Raw genomic sequence first — 16,932 nt, 5'->3', positions numbered from 1 at the left:
ATAAGTTGAAAGAAAATTGTTCAGGGACATAGACTTGGGTCAGTTTATAAATGTGTTGAAACAGCACAAAATTAGCAATTTGTGCAATTTTGATGAAAAGTCAGTTAAAATGCCATGTTTTGTTTGAACCCAAAACAACTCACTTGACAGGAGAGAATGTGAATCCAAATGTGGATCCAAACTGAGGAAAATGTTCGCACATGACCCCTTGCACACCAAAACTACTGAGTATTTTCTGAACTCTGAAAATAAATAGGTCTAGATTTTGGTGCCTATCTGAAATAGACAGTGATTCTGTCACTGAGCTGGGTTCCAGGTTTAATTGCTACTGTACCAGTTCCAGCTCACTGCCTTTATGTTAAAGGTCTTCATGATCTTGTTCTAGTTTATATCTCTGATCTTGTCTCCTCTTGCTCCCTTAGCTCTCTTACAGACCTCTCACCTTTCCGATCCCTTTATCATCTTCTCTCACTCTCTTCTTCATGCTCTCTCTCTTGTGGCATCCAATAACAGAACCATATCCCTCTTCTTCAGAGCCTTCTTTAGAACACACTTCTTCCAAGAATCTTTCCTCCCTTCCCTCAAAAATAATTCCACAACCCACCCTTTCCCTGATTTTATATATATACACCTTATTGCAATGGCAGGGAACATCTCTAGTATCATATTTTCAGCGTTGACTTCAATGGGAGCAGAGTTAATCTAATGCTGAGTGCTTTTGAAAAGACCCACCCATAAATTGCAGAGCAAATTCACTGCTCTAAATTATAATGCTTTGTGAAATAAGGAACTGACTGTGCTTTTGTTTTGTTTCAGATCTTTCTCCATGGTAACAATCTGAACAGCCTTCACCAGCTAATACACCCGGAATGCCTGCCCTCTGAATTTGGAGGTACACTTCCTCCTTATGACATGGGAACTTGGGCTCGGACATTACTTGGTCCTGACTACAGTGATGAAAACGAATACACTCACACTTCCTACAACGCGATGCACGTGAAGCACTCATCCTCCAACCTAGAGAGGGGGTGCTCACCAAAACACATGACAAGGTGAGAACTGGCCATGAGTGCAAATTCTGTCCTGTTGTTTCACATTATAGGTTATGTATTTAGTCAGCACCAGTCTAATGGTTGGACTAACCCAATTTAATAAGAGGCAGGAGCTCATTTTGCTGAAGCTGAAAGTAAGGGGCACTTTAGCCTGAAGCGTGATTACGATGTGGCAGTAAAAGGCAAGTGTCGCAGCAGTACTGTAATTACTTCTCTGATTATGAATGATTGTGAAGAAAAACAACTTGAAATTAATGAGACCCTTTACATTGTATTCAATGAAAAAAATCACAATGGAATGCCATTTCCATGGCATAATATACAGGATTATTTCTGTGCTGTTTTACATTCACAGCTGTTGCTTTGGTACATGCTGACCACACTTGTCAATGATAGATTTTAGCTCCCTTTAATGTACTACTGGTAGTTGGTATATAACAAGCACCGTAGCCCTCTAAAAAATGAAGAGTCTCCTTTAGGTGTCTATGCAATCACTACCCATTATCTGTTCAGCTAGTAAAGCTGGTCTCTGAAGCCTACAGGAAGACCTTTTACTTTTAGATCTGTGTTTAGTGCTTCCAAAACTTAAAATGATAGTTTTTAAATACACAAAGCTCACTAATTTGCACTAATTGACTGGAGGGGGACCCAGTACAGAATAGTGAGGTTTGTGGATTTCTGAGTGTCATTGTAGGGCCTGTGCTGGATGACACCACACTCTGAGGTCTGGTCTATACTACACAGACCTATACTGGTGTAGCTACAATAGAATCTCAGAGTTACGAACAGCTCAGGAATAGAGCTTGTTCGTAACTCTGAAATGTTCCTCACTCTGAACAAAACGTTATGATTGTCGTCAGTTTTTTTTTTTTTTTTTTTTTTTTTTTTTTTTTAGGAGTAAGTGATTTTTGATCTTAAATCTCCCTTTTTCATGCAATACAAATGATTTCCCCCCCTATTAAAATAATTTAATCGCTCTCTTTTTCTCCTCTCAGAAAAGCTCTCCTTCTCCACAGGCATCATAAAATCTTGTCTCTTTTAACTCAAGGCATGATTTTGTTTAGATTTTATCAGATGACCAACACCTGTTGTATGCTTAGAGAGTGGCTTAAAAAAATATCTGACACTTTTAGTCGTCATACTATTTTCAAAGGAACAAAAGAAAGGATGATCCGAACAGAATCATAGATTTGAAGGCTGAAAGGAATGATTATGATTTCTTCTAGTCCAGTCTCCTGCATAAAACATGCTATGAGATTTCACCCAGGAATGCGGTTGAACTAAAGTATATTATTTATAAGACACTAGTTGGTTATATGGCCAATGAAAACAAAGTGATATAAACATATGCTAACTATTATTATTACAGGACCCTTCCGCTATTCAAAATATTCACTTAAAATATGCGTTTCCAAGTACACAATAGTGAGAGTATTTTAATCAACAGAGCCCCTTCACCCTTTTTAAAAAAAAAAAAAAAAAATGTAGTTGTAGTGCCTCATGGTTTGATCATAGATAAAGGCAGTAATGAACTGTAGTTCAAACTGCAGCAACTTTGAAACAGATGTGATAACCACAGCACTTGAGCAATACATAAAGGCTACTAGTAAGTGAACGCTTTTGTAAGAGAATAGAGAATACAGTCTACAGCTGGGGGGAGGGAGGATTTTCACAATATTTTGAGCCAACCTGAGCACACACCTCCCACTACAAGTTCTGTATGTGAAACATTATGTCTGCTCCATTCCCTCTGAGGACTTTAATACCATTTACATTGAGAAAACAAGGCAAGAACTACAGATCCGAAAGAAACCACCAAGAGATGGAATCAGAGAGCAACTAACCGAAATATGGTCTTACTTCATTTCATGAAGTTAAAACAAAGCTGACAGAAAAACAGAACCTTTGAGAGATTAGTAAAATACACCTTGCATTCTCACCTGAAAAACATACTGTGCATATCAAACTACATAACACCAGAGACAAGAAAATACCCCAGGAAGTCTCTGATGATGGCAAATGGTACAGATACAAAGAAGAAGAAACAGGTACATGAGCTGCTTCAGATACGCAGAACTGAGCTGAGTTTTGGAATACTAATTAGCAATGAGACCACAACAGTACCTCCCTTCCCCATCCTCAGCAGTTTTTTTTTTCCAGTACCATGAAACTGCACAAGATCTGTTCTTGTAAACAATTTCATGTTTATTTTAGCAAATGCCAGTCTGTGTAAATGAGGAAAACATTCTAAAAAACAGCATAGAAAATAGTTCTTGAGCCTAGGAATTAAAATGATTTTGAAAGCAGTTTCACGACCTGGCAAATATTATAGTGTGAACAGGGTCTTACGCAAACATCTGCTGTTTCCTTTTGATCCAACTAAGGACCTGAGCGGAAATCAACCACTCACATTGAGAAAAAATCATAACAAAGGGAAATGATAGCCCCATCCTCTGAAATTATCTCATACCATGGAAAAATACCAGAGCCCTAATACTGAATAACAGATGGAAAACACAGCAAAACTACTGATGACTCCAGATAATGAGTGCAATAGCCAGAACAGCAGCAGCAACAACAAAATCCATTCAGATTTGATTTGTTTACTAAGATTCAGCTCAATGAAGTTTGAAATAGGCAAGGTAATAAAACATGAAAACTAGCATTAATATAGTAATGGCAAAGTCAACTCATTCTTAAAGAGTGGTTATGTTGGTTTTAGATTGTTTATATGGGTGAGAACAGTGGTCAGTCATCTCTCTTTGGAAGAGTGTTCCGGTCTAGGTCCAGCTCCCGTGAAAGTTCTGCCTCCGGCGATGGTAAGCCTGTTTGGTTGAGCAATGTAGCTGTTGTGGGAGATCGTGATTATGGAGGGAGAAGTTCTCTCTTGCCTAATGAGGGCCAATGCCAATGAGTTTTGAATATCAAGAAATGGGCCCTAAGAGTTGGACTCTCTATTCAATAGGTAGCCAGTACGGAGAGCAGAGCACCAGACTGAAGTTCTCATGGAGATCTTTGTTGCTTAATCAAAGAGCTGCTGCATTTTGTATCCGTTGGAGTTTTTTTCTGGGCATGTAGCTTCACGTTTAGATCTAACGGGTTGAACTAATTAAGCCCAGGGGTCATGAATGCTCACCACACCAGTTACAGATGGCAATGACTGCCCATAGCTATTTGGACTTCTCTTAGCAGTGAGTGCAAAAGGATCTCCAAGCTCCAGACTGAGTTAGCAATTGGGGGGATGTTACAGAAGATGGTAATTCTTTGAAGATCTTCCCTTTTCCCAAGAGTGCTTTGGGTTTGGGTTCAGCAGCAGTATGTATTCTGCCCTTACTATCATGTGAATCTCTTTTGTTTCCAATACCTGCCTCTCTATTATATCGCCGTCGCCTATCAACAGCTGGGTCTTGGGTCACTTCTTCCTCTGTGAGCTAGATCCTTGGCAAAGGTGATGGAAGGGGAATCCCTGACTTGTGGTAGGCTGGGACACAATTTGCCAGCTAACTGCTCCTCCTCCACTCTCTGTTGCCCATGTCAGCACAAGCGCACCCCTTGGAACTTGCCTTCAATCAAGACAGATCTGAAAAGCCAATGCCACTTAGAAATAAACTGCTGAGAAATGCGTGCGTCTGACGAGGTGGGTATTCACCCATGAAAGCTTATGCTCCAACACATCTGTTAGTCTATAAGGTGCCACAGGACTCTCTGTTGCTTTTTGTTGAGAAATGAAATTTATCAAAACTACCCAGCCAAAAAAACCTGTGTTAGGACAGAGTTTAGGTTGAGAACATGTAGCAGTGATTTAAGGGCAAAAAAACCATAGGCGCAGGAACTAGTGGTTCTTCATTTTATGCGGGGTCCCAGCTGCCGGCCCCGCGCCCGCCCCCAGCTGTGGCTCCAACCTTGGCCCCCTTATGCTTGTCCAAGTCCCCCTCTCCCGGAGACACGGCCCTGCTCCTGGCCACAGCTTTGGGGTGGACAGGGGTAAAGGGGCTGGCTTTCAGCACCCCCACTCTTATAAGTGTTCCAGTGGCATTGCAAAATACACGGCAAGGATGTTGCAATTATCCCCAAAATCAAACATTATAAACCCAGAAAATTCAGAATTACAGTTACACTTAAAAGAAATCCAGACATGCTAATGTGGAAATGCACGGTGTAGGCACCAAAACATCCTTAACTCTGCCCTATAGTGACCAAGGACCACATTTTCAAAGGATTTATATGCCTAAAGATGTAGTTAGATGCCTATTGGGATTTTTAAAAGCACTTCAATAGGTTAACCATTGACATCAATAGGAGTTAGGTGCCTAACCTAGTTAAATACTTTGAAAATTGCAGTAGGCCCCATCTTCATCTTTAGGTGCCTAAATTCCTTTGATCATCTGTCCCGGCATGGTTATAATTAAGGCATTTTTAGGATTTGTGACCCCAGATTAGATCAAATTGATTTTTAAATACACATTAGATTTTTTTTCCATATTTTCTGCTCATGATTCGGTTTCTTAAAGGATCATTTTCAAGACAAATATAACCCAATCTAATTATCAAATTTACTTCTACGGTCTCAGAAAAGTCCTCCAGTGCTCAAAGAGAAGGAGCTGTATGTTTGGGGAGAATAGATTCTATTTCCCATATCTAACAAAGACAACGAATGCCTGCTTTAAGAGAAAAAAACAACATAACTATGAAGCTATGACTGGTGCCAGTATAATAAACAAAGCAATAGGTTTTAGAATATTTTTGAGCCTGAACTAGGGGGTCATTCTGGGCAGAGATGTGCAGGGTTCCTATTTATTCAGACTGGCTCCTGATGGCTAGGTTGTGGAAGTCAGGTCTTTCACTGTTTTATTAGTTATTAACTCCAGTGTGACCTTACTATCCCCCTTCAGCAGATGCTTCTGTTTTTATGGGGCACATTTGATGCTGGCTCACAGTCAGCACCTAGTTACTACCGAAGCGCTAATATCATAACATAACATAAATACCATAACATGAAAATTAGGGCTGTCGATTAATCACAGTTAGCTCACGCGATTAACTCAAAAAAATTAATCGCGATTAATCGCAGTTTTAATTGCACAGTTAAACAATAGAATATCAATTGAAATTTATTAAATATTTTGGATGTTCTTCTACATTTTCATCTATATTGTTTTCTGTGTCGTAATTGAAATCAAAGTGTATTATGGTTTAGTTTTGGAGACATGCTGTATAGTACAACCACCATTTTCTCTCCCACCCCTGACAGGTTACATAGCATGTTGGGGGAAAAAATGTCCCTCACGCTTTGCCAATAAGAAAATTAATGGCTGAGAGTTTAACAGAAACATTTCCCCTGCTTATTATTTTCTACAAATGGAATAAATAACAGGAAGATGAACAGCCCTGAGGTGTTCATGAAATGGGAAGAGAATTAGAGGGAACTGAGCAGATGGGAGGTGAGAGGTAAATGAATAGAGTTTCACAATGTGGTCTAATTGATTGGTTACAGTGTGTCTGTCTGAAAGGCTTGAAGCCTCTCACTCCTGAAGGGGGGGGTAGGGGGGAAACAACCTTGGCATGACTGTCATGTTTGCCACAGCACATCGGCTTGTTAGTAGCAGGAAGGAAAGATTAAATAAGGGAGGCATAGGACTGGAAAAGGTGGCTTTCAAGGTGAGCATGTCATGAGCATGTTATTGGTACAGAAGTGGGTTTTCGTTGGTTTATAAAGCCTTTCGGAAGTGCGATCCAACCGCCTTAAATTCCTGGCAGCTGAATCACCACTTCTTCACTTGTACCCTACCTTGTCTCTGAAATCAATGGAGTTAGAGCAGTATAAAACTGGATTAAAAGAGTAGTAATCTGGTCCTTGTTGTATAGTTTGTGACTGAATGTAACAATCACATTCAAATGATCACACACATATGTAAAGTAACAGAGGGGTAGCCGTGTTAGTCTGAATCTGTAAAAAGCAACAGGGGTCCAGTGGCACCTTCAAGACTAACAGAAGTATTGGAGCATAAGCTTTCGTGGGTGAATGCCCACTTCATCAGACGCAATGCCCACTTGCATCTGATGAAGTGGGCATTCACCCACGAAAGCTTATGCTCCAATACTTCTGTTAGTCTTAAAAGTGCCACAGGACCCTCTGTTATACATATGTAAAGTCATTTGCGTTCTCTCACATAGTTGTGTATATACCCCTACATAATGATGTCATTTGAAAATTAAGGCTAAACTGCTGGAGAAACAGCAGGGTTTTCTTGGCTTTCCCAACTTCAGAATATCCCCACCGAGGAGTGAATCGCCCCACTTGTTTTCATTTACTCTTTCAATAGTAAGAACATATCTGAGCATTACTCAAAGCTTCAGAAGTGAGCATGAGGATTCACTCTTCTTTCCACTTTGGATTTGCTCTACTAAGCAAGGTTAGTTTGGTAGAGAAGTCTAAGGTCATTGAATAGCTTTTAAGTACGTTCAGATATAGCTCTGAATGAGACATACTCCTGGGTTCCAACCCTGCAAAGACACTCATGCTTAACTGAACACAGGAGAACAGACTTAGTGAAATCAATTGAACTACTTGCATGCATAAAATTTAACACATGCATAATTGTTTGCAAGCTCAGGGCCTTACACAGGAACATTTTACATGTAGTGAATGCTACCCTCTACTAAGGGATTAAACTCCAGCTCACCTGCCCCCTCCCCCCCCTCAACACACACACACTCCCAGCCCCTCATAAACCTGAGCACTTCCACTTTCAGATTTACTGAACAGTTTTATTGAACAAAAACCTCAGAATCTTGGATTCAGTTGTGCCCACCCCTAACTCTATGAGGTTGAGTAGCATGGAGGGAGCTAGGCTTAGAAGGTTTTAGAAGGGAGCTAGGTTTAGTAACTGCAACAGGCAAAAAATATTGCCTCTCAATTTAAAATCCCCATTCAACAAGGCTCTTTTTATTCCAACGAGACTTAAGTGTTCTGCTGAATCAGGGCCATATTCTGTGCAGGAGTCATAGGGATTGAAGGACTTTGCAGACTGCTGAAGAGAGGAGTCACCTGATTTCTACTAAATGCCAGAGCCAAAACTGAGTTGCTAAGTGGTCCTCTGAAAAAGGATTGATTGATGAATAATTGTACTCTCGACTGATACAATACAAATCCCCCTCTATCTCCAATATATACGAGACACTGATTTATGAGGAAAGATTTAGGACCCGATTTTTTTTTTTAATTACCTTTAAAATGGGCCTGCCATCCCCATTAAATGTGTAATTAACCGGTCTGTGAGAACAAACATTTGTGCTGCCAATTGGGATGGAGAGCAGCATCTTTCTTCTGCATAGTAAAGCTTCAAAGCTGCATTAAGTCAATGTTCAGTGGTAAACCTTTGAAAGAACAACCCTAACATTTTGTTCAGAGTTACATACATCTCAGAGTTATGAACAACCTCCATTCCCGAGGTGTTTGTAACTCTGAGGTTCTACTGTAGATAGAGACAGAACCACCTGGCTCAAACACATGAATCCTGCCCTGTAAGCCCTCCCACCCTGCTTCTTTCATCATATAAATTGTGTACTCTCCACCAATCTGCTGATGACAGAGGTCCTGAAAGACCATGCACAAGATTACAGGTTAGACTCCTGCAAAGCAGTCTCACTAGTGTCTTAGATCTTTCATTGGTTTAGGTGAGGAAAATAGACTCCATGAAGAAAAAGCTTCAAGACATCTCAAGTAGAATATTATTTATGGAATACTAAATGCTGTGAGTCTGTGCCACAAGAATAAATACTTTTAATGCTTTTCTAGAAAAGAATACTTAAATGAGATTTAGCATCAACAGCTCCAAAATCCTAGACAATGAGGCATTAGCAGCATTACTATTCTTTCCTATCACATCATGTAAAGAAGTTCCATGGAAATTTCTTTTGTATATACTGCAGAAGGTGAAGTTTTATCCTAGAGGCAGGAGCAAAGGGCACTGGGGCTTTTATTATTGTGTGAATAATCAGTGAACAACACAGGCTTACCTTGAGACAAGAAAAACTTCCAGGGGTGGAGGATGTCTTCTACTTTCCTTCAGTGGAAGCAGCTGTGATCCTTGGAGAACAAAGCCAGAGTTTGCATGTCCAGCTCCTGCCCCCAAGCAGACCTCACTTCTAAATACAAAGTAAACCAGCATCCATTTTAGATCAGTGGGTTTTAGGGAGAAAACAGTCACTTGTTAGTGCTCTGACTAGCCCTAGCATTTTAGCTTGGCACGTCTAGCAATAACTTCAGATAATATTATCAGGAAGATGATTCATACTTTCTAAATCCAACTAATGTTTGGATGGCATTAAATTGGAATGAGTCACCAGCACAAAGTAAAATGTGTGTGGAGGATCACTTGGCACTACCACCTGTGGGTTTAGAACAAAATGTTCACTTACCACAGAAGCAGCATGAATCCCAACGAGGTTATCGAAGGAGGCAGGGAACGAATACATGACTAAAGTGCTCAGGCTAACAACCATTCAGGATTCCTTTCCTCCATTGTGACTCATGTTTCCCTGAAATGCACAGGAAGGACTGAATACTTCATCCAGTTAAGGCAGCAAAACTTTCATTTGCTTCACTGGGAACATGGAAAGGGCCCAAAGTTTTCATCCTCCAACTCTCTTGTGACACTAGAGCCGGGAGGTAGGTATTGCATCCACAACCTTCATTTGAGTTGGGATGCTGGCATTCAGCAGAGATTTTTCAGCTTAGTCAGTCAATTGTGGTTTGCAGTATGAAAAACACTGAGACAAAAGATGTGCTTTGCAAGGCAGGAGTGATAGGTATTGTAAATTGTGGCAGCAAATGCTTTAAAAGAAAACCAGCAACCAAATCACTAAAATATAGTGAGGTGGGGACGATGACTGGATGGACCAGAAGACTGATAAAGGGATAATTCATCTTTCTTATTTAGATTATTGGTTCACATGTGGCCCAGGACGTAGTGACTTGAAAGTGGTTGTTTACCTTTGCCCCCACTGAGCAGAGACCCACACCACCAAACCCACCTCACAGTTGGCACCCTTGATGATAATCTTACTGGTGAGGCCCAGGAATTAATTGGCAGGGAGGATGAACTATCCCTGTGATACACTATTGTTGGAATAGAATATCCCATTCATGCATGGTGAAAATGGCCTTCAGAGCCAAGTAAATGCACATGCATTGGAGTTACATCATGGGTGAACTGGGACATAGGAGATACCTTCAGAAATGTACATTTAATTATACCCCCTTAGACCTACTTATGCCTGCTTTACTCACACGTGAAGGAGTCTACACAGGTCTGCCTTACACACTGAGAGTCTAGAAGGTGCAAGCTAAAGTATTCCCCATTCTACTTTAACTTACATCTTCTGGCTTCTTGGCATGTAAGTTAGACATGGACACAGAACAGGTGTAAGCAGGTCTAGGGGACTCTAAATTAACTGATACCACCTTACCCATCACTTCTGAATTTGGCACTTGGTAATCACTTAAAGGCAACAAAATAAAGACATTTTGGAATTATGAACTTCCATGTATTTGTGCCTTTCATTTACTAAGTGTTGCATCATGTTTATGCACGACACCAATAGGAAAACAGTCCCTGAGTTTTATCAGGAATGATGGTATAAGTCAAGGTAAACTCATCTATCATAAGTGCAAAATTTTGTACTGCCCACTTAACATTTAAAATCAAAATGGCTTAAACTGGTATTTAAATGGTGTGGCTACAAGTTATATACACCATCAGGCAGCCTACACGGTCAGATTTCATTGATCGATTTTGATGAGTGATTGACAGAATTTCTGTGAAGAAAGTGTTAATACACCTTCCTCTATTTTGGTATTTCTGAGAAAAAGAAAGAAAGAAAGAAAACTTACCGTGAATCCTAGTTTTAATATTAGATTGAGCATACATCCTTAAATGCGGAGTTGAATCTATTTGTGCACATCTATAACATTATTGCTTTCTATGAATTGAAGGCATTTGTTAGTGACACGAAGTAGGCCCAGAAACAGGAGCCAAGAATGTGAGTTTCACTGTTATAAAATTGGTATTTTGCTTATTTAACTGTTTTTTTGCAGCTAGACAATATTATAATCTATGACAGGCAGAAGTGCCTTGTAAACAGGCAGTCTGTAATAGACCACAGCCTCTTTCTAAAATTAGGTAAAGTAATTACAGAATATAATATTTCAAGATGTATTTTAAAACACTAATACATCCATGTTGCAAACCTTCCACCAATTCACATCATCACATCAATAGGAGCACCCTGCCTAGGGTGACCATAGGTCCTGTTTTGGCCAGTACAGTCCCTTTTTTAAGCCCTGTCTCAGCCATCCCGACTTTTTTGGCAAAAGTGGGCATTTGTCCCCTTGGCTTTTGCCAACTTAATCAAGGGGACAAATGACCACTTTTGTAAAAAAAAAAAAAAAAAAAAAAAAAAAGGGGGGGGGGGTGGTGAGGAATGTGTGGGGAGTGAGCGACGATGCCAGGCAGGGCTCAGGTGAACAGCCTCGTGGGGGGGGGGGCACAGGCAGAGGTCGGGCGAGTGGCTTGGGCCAGACCCATTTGTGTGTATGGGGATTTGGGCAAGCGGTTAGGGCCAGCCCTGCAGTGGGGACGGGGAGGAGCGCTCGGGCTAGCCCCACATGGTGTCCCATTTTCCCGTTGGGAAATATGGTCACCCTATTGCTGCCCACTGTGAAAGCTAGGACATTACGAGCCACATCCTCACTGGGGTAAATGGACAACATTCATTTCTGAGGAGCTATATTTTAGTAACTACTGGAGCCCATGTACATGAAAAATTCCTTTTGAATCCCACTGAGAATTAACATACTCAAAAGCTGTTTCATTGTTTTCTTCCTAACTCCTTCCATAAACCAACCAACCAAAACAAACAAAAGCAAAACCCAACAACAAAATCCACCCAAAACACCTAAACTTTCATTTCCCAGCAAAAAAAATATCCGTGTTTAGAAAGTGAAAATCCGAACAGCATGGCTGGTTCTTTGTTGTGATTGCTTAGAGGTGCAATTGAGATCAGGCAAGCTGTGCTGATTTTTTAAATCAGTACTCGGCCCCTTGGGTTAAGCTGGATTTAAGTATTAGAAAGAGAGCTCAGGAGAAAGGGCTGAATTATTTATTTTAGTGGAGGGGGGCTAAGCAGCTTCTAATGAAGACAAAGGGGAGAAAAAACAGATTATTGCTGTCACAGAGCTGGGCCACAGATAATGTTGAGGTTGGGTCCCTGTTTGTATTATTTTAATGCGCTGGGCATTGGCCATGGTTTATGCAGTGGCCTTGAATGTGGTGAACAAGTGCACTATGATGCATCTAGAGGACAAGTATATTATGTTGAGGGATCTTTCAATACACATTCAGGCTATTTTAACTCAGACTGAAGGTGGCTTGGGGAAGGAGTGGAGGACTAGCCAGTGGGTGCAGGATTACATGTGCACATGTATGAGTTGTGGCTCCTATTCCAGCCCCTGAGCTGTACTAGTAGTAGCGGTGGCAGGGCTGCTCAGTGCCCTGTCAGTGAATTGGGGGATTCGCTCCCTCCCACCCCATTGTAGCTCTCCCACATGTAGATCATTTACCTAGGCTTTGTGTGCATGTGAATGTCACCCTCTAAGGCTACAACGAGCACTGTACATTCCAAGCGCCTTTGCTTCTGTGAGGGAGAGCGCACATTCTCTGCGACATCAAGTTAATCACAGGAGGGGGCTTCTCACTTACGCTATAGTCATAGGGAAGGGGCTGCGCTCATAAAACAAAGAAACGATTACCTGCTGCGCTGAGAGCACTAGGATTAGCTGCACAGAGCAGAAAGGGGTGAGGGAATATGATTTGAATGGTTTGTTACTTTGCATAGGACCTTGCTTTTAGGTCTCTTCCTCTCCACATCACTGGGCCACAGGAGGTTAATTATGTGTCGAATATGAACAGTGGTGGGTGACACATGGAAGAAACAGGCAATATGGACCCTGCAATCTAAGCAGAGAAACAAAACCCAGGTGCCCTGGATGCTCAGGTGCTTGAAGGGTGAATTAAACAAGTTGAAAGGCTTCAGGGGAGAAGCATGTTTAACAGAGGGAGATTGGAAGGCAGGAGATGAAGCACAGCATACCTGGTCCAGAAGGGAGTTCCAGGTGTATGGGCCCACATGAAAAAAAGGTGAGGAAGAGCAGCCTGGGAAGGATACAACAGAGGTGGTGAGACCTGCAGCCTTTCAGAGCAAAGGCACCCAAGTGAGGAGTGATGATAAAGCTTGAACAGAGATGTCCAGAGGCGGCCACTGAAAGGCAGCATTTGGCAATCGTGATATTTTTTCCATTATATGTAGAAGAGGAACTATCTGTGGTATGTTTGCAAATGTTGATTTTTTTTTATTGCAACCACTAGGGGCATAAACCAAGCTTTGCAGAGGAAAGGACTGATAGACTATGAATGCTGTTTTTCCTCTTGGTTTCAGTTTCTTGATATATTACAGTAGTGTACATGCATGTAAATGCATAAATACAGAGAAAGAAAGAGAAGAAGAGACTATGTTCTTATTTGAACTCAGGTTGAATCATTTTCACATTTGTGTAATGTGTTTTTATGTACTAGAGCTGGGTCCAATCTCTATTTTTGTGTGAACTCAAACATAATGGATTCAGTAATCTTTGTGTATTAAAATGCATGAATTCTCCATGCAGTGGATATATTTGGGGAAATGTATTTTCATTGAAACATTTGATACAAAGACTTCATATTAAGTATCTAGTTCTTATGATCTAGAAAATCTAGAATGATGCTGCTTGGAGATTTTTTAAGTTGAAAAAATAGCTAGTAAAAAAAAGTGCTATTTAAAAGTTTAGGGTTTAAGAAAAAGGTTTAGAAACTTGAAGACTACTAATTTACCAATCAGTCGTCACCAGGATTTGTCCTCTGTTCTCCGTACTGCAGGATGTATTCAAGTAATGATTCTTATCAATTCTCCAGCAGTATCTAACCGGTGAGCAGTGAGTCAGCTAGTGGTCAAACAGAGGTTATCATAATATTAAGGACTAGGAAATAGAGACATGCACTGTAGATAATGAACTGGCAGTAATCCTGGATAACCGTATCAAGGAAAGACTGTTCTTTAAAACCCTACTGATTATCATGTGGTTTATGATTTTATTTCTCTCTTTTTTTAATTTTAAAACTTGAAATGATTTCCCCTTTGGTTTATTCTTAAATATTAAAACCAAGTGATTTTGCCCCAACAAACAACAAGTAAATTCCTGCCCCAAAACACAGATGATTGAGGCATGTAGACAAATCCCTTATCCCCCACTATAACAAGAAACATTATTGGCGCTACGCAGCATATCTATTCTACAAAATACACTGGCCCTTCCCTTCTTAAATTGTGAGGACGGGCAAAGGTAGAGGCAAGTAGCTCCAGTAAAATGAATGTGTTTTATTTTTTCCTGTTAATTTAATGCATTCAGTTTTAGTTTTTGCATGTAATCTTGCCACTATCAAATTAAACTCCCCTTAATACTGACTCATTCACTCCTCTCTAACTGCTCATAGGCACACCACAAAGCTTAGCACTGAATGACAAACTATCAGCTTGAGGATGGAGAGATGGCTTTAAAATGGTCTGCTGTTTAAAGTGAGTTTATGCAAGCCAAGTTGTTTCAGGTAGAGAGGGTTGTGATCTAGAGATCTGAGCACAGGATGGGGAGCCAGGGACTCCTCTCTTCTCATCCTGGGTCTGACCCCATCTGTGGCCTTGGGCTCGTCACAGAAGCTCAGTACCTCAATTTCCCATATTTGTAAATCAGGGTTAATTCTTTCTTGCCAACCTCAAGGTATGTAGCAAGAATAAATTAGGCATCAGTCCTGCAAGGACAGGGCACACATGAGTAATTTTACATATCTGAGTAGTCCCATTAAAGTGTTTGCAGGATCAGGGCCTTATGGCCTTGTCCAGAAAGCGAGCCCCTACAAATCCCATTGTCTTCATTTCAGCACCTCACAAGAACCGCCATACTGGGTCAGACTAATGGTCCATCTAGCTCAGTATCCTGTCTTCCGACAGTGGCCAATGCCAGGTGCCCTAGAGGGAATGAACAGAACAGGTAATCATCAAGTGATCCTTTCCCTGTGGCCCATTCCCAGCTTCTGGCAAAAAGAGGCTAGGGACACCATCCCTAGCCATTGATGGACCTCTCCTCCATGAATTTATCTAGTTCTTTTTTGAACCCTGATACAGTCTTGGCCTTCACAACATCATCTGGCAAGGAGTTCCACAGCTTTACTGTGCGTTGTGTGAAGAAATACTTCCTTTTATTTGTTTTCAACCTCTCAGGGTCAGGCCTTTACTTTACAGTAAAGAACATGAATGATGATGAGTAAGTGTTAGATAGTTAAATTGGACATGTAATAAGTGGTATTCCTGTTAAGTATATGTTTTCCAATGATTTTATATAAAATATATATAGTAAAACCAATACTTTTATGCATTTCAATTGAGCACCGTAGAAAAAGCAAAGGTCACAAGATCCTGAAGAAGCTAAGGCAGGTTGAAGATATTAGTATTTCTGCCTTACTCTTTCTTAGCATGTGTGTGTTTTGCTTTCAGGTCTCAGTCTGTAGTGGAACCTGGCACGCTGAAACATGAGGAACTGGGTGAGAGCGAGAACACCCAACTTCTACTGGCTCTAGACTGAGTTCTGCATCACCAACACACACAAACGCATTGCCAAATTTCAACAGCACCAGAAAGCTGCGAAGCACACAACATGCTTTAAACACTCTCTCTCTCTCTCTCTCTCTGTGTGCTTGAAAACAGGTCCTCCATTTTTCCAGACCAACTAACGATTGTCACCAGCCACCTGTCTGTGCAGCCAAAGCTAAACAAAGACAGAGATTTCTTTTGGTGCAGGATGCTAACTAAGATAAAGTAAGGAGTCTAGCTGTTAAAAAAAAAAAAAAGAATTATTCTTTTCTTTTTTCCTTTTTAGATTTGCAACATTAAAATGACTGAAAAGCGAAGGATGAACTCCTTTGTACACATACAAACGATGCACAGATGGAAGTTTTTCTGAGTCATTATGCAGGGATGCGCTTTAATTTCCTAAAACAAAGTTTAGATTAAGTGCATTTTAAAGTACAGTATCTTGAAGTTAACCTGTGCAGTCTAATTATTAGGTTTAATGTAGCTTGCAGACCTGAGATAACAGCATCTCCAATACCCTTCAATCCCTACCAAGGTTTTTTAAAAAACAAAATAAAACCCAAAACATCACCAGCATAATGTCATTCAACATTACAGTATGTGATGTGATATCCTGGCTGCTTGCAGGGTTCACTTATTTCTGTACCCTGCAAAGATTATTCTTTATTTATGAAGCCTTTATAAAACTGTCAGCTAAATGTAATGAGCTATGTGGGCAGCAGACAAACAATTTGAAATGCAATTATTTAATTTTACCAATGTGGTTTTCCACAGGCAACTCTACAGGTGTGTGTGTGTGTGTGTGTGTGTCGGGGGGAAGTCATTGGAAAAAATTCACTGGTGATTAATGGTTCAATCCAGATTGTTTCATTTAGGTCACTACAGCAAATGAAAGCTCTGCAGAGCCATTTAACCCTCTTCCCTCTTGCAATCAGGTAAAGGTGTAGCCAGAAGGATCTGCTGATTGCAGATGGTGGCTGTGGTTAAATCGGAAAGGGAAGACTTAGAATGAATTATATAACATAGTGCTTCGACTGGAAGGAAATGTGGAAGAACAGAAATGTAGAACTGAAATGCCAAAGATCAGTTTGTTATCTCTCTCTTTGCAAAATGAATCCCATCCCTACATTGAAATGGAAAT

At 40.6% G+C, this 16,932-nt stretch overlaps 1 protein-coding gene across 1 annotated transcript in view; it reads left to right on the top strand.

Moving 5' to 3' along the window:
- CLVS1 (clavesin 1) overlaps window positions 1-15,783 on the top strand; it is a 119,000-nt gene extending 103,217 nt beyond the window's left edge. The window contains exons 4-5 of the mRNA XM_065399932.1: window positions 817-1,052; window positions 15,696-15,783. Of these exons, the coding sequence (XP_065256004.1) occupies window positions 817-1,052; window positions 15,696-15,783 (324 nt within the window). The remainder of the gene's footprint in view (window positions 1-816; window positions 1,053-15,695) is intronic.
- Window positions 15,784-16,932: the final 1,149 nt, after the last annotated feature.

Source organism: Emys orbicularis, chromosome 2 (genome assembly GCF_028017835.1).
Source record: "Emys orbicularis isolate rEmyOrb1 chromosome 2, rEmyOrb1.hap1, whole genome shotgun sequence".
NCBI lineage: Eukaryota > Metazoa > Chordata > Testudines > Emydidae > Emys > Emys orbicularis.
The sequence above is the reverse complement of the archived record's forward strand: the minus strand, read 5'-3'. Positions and strand labels throughout refer to the sequence as shown.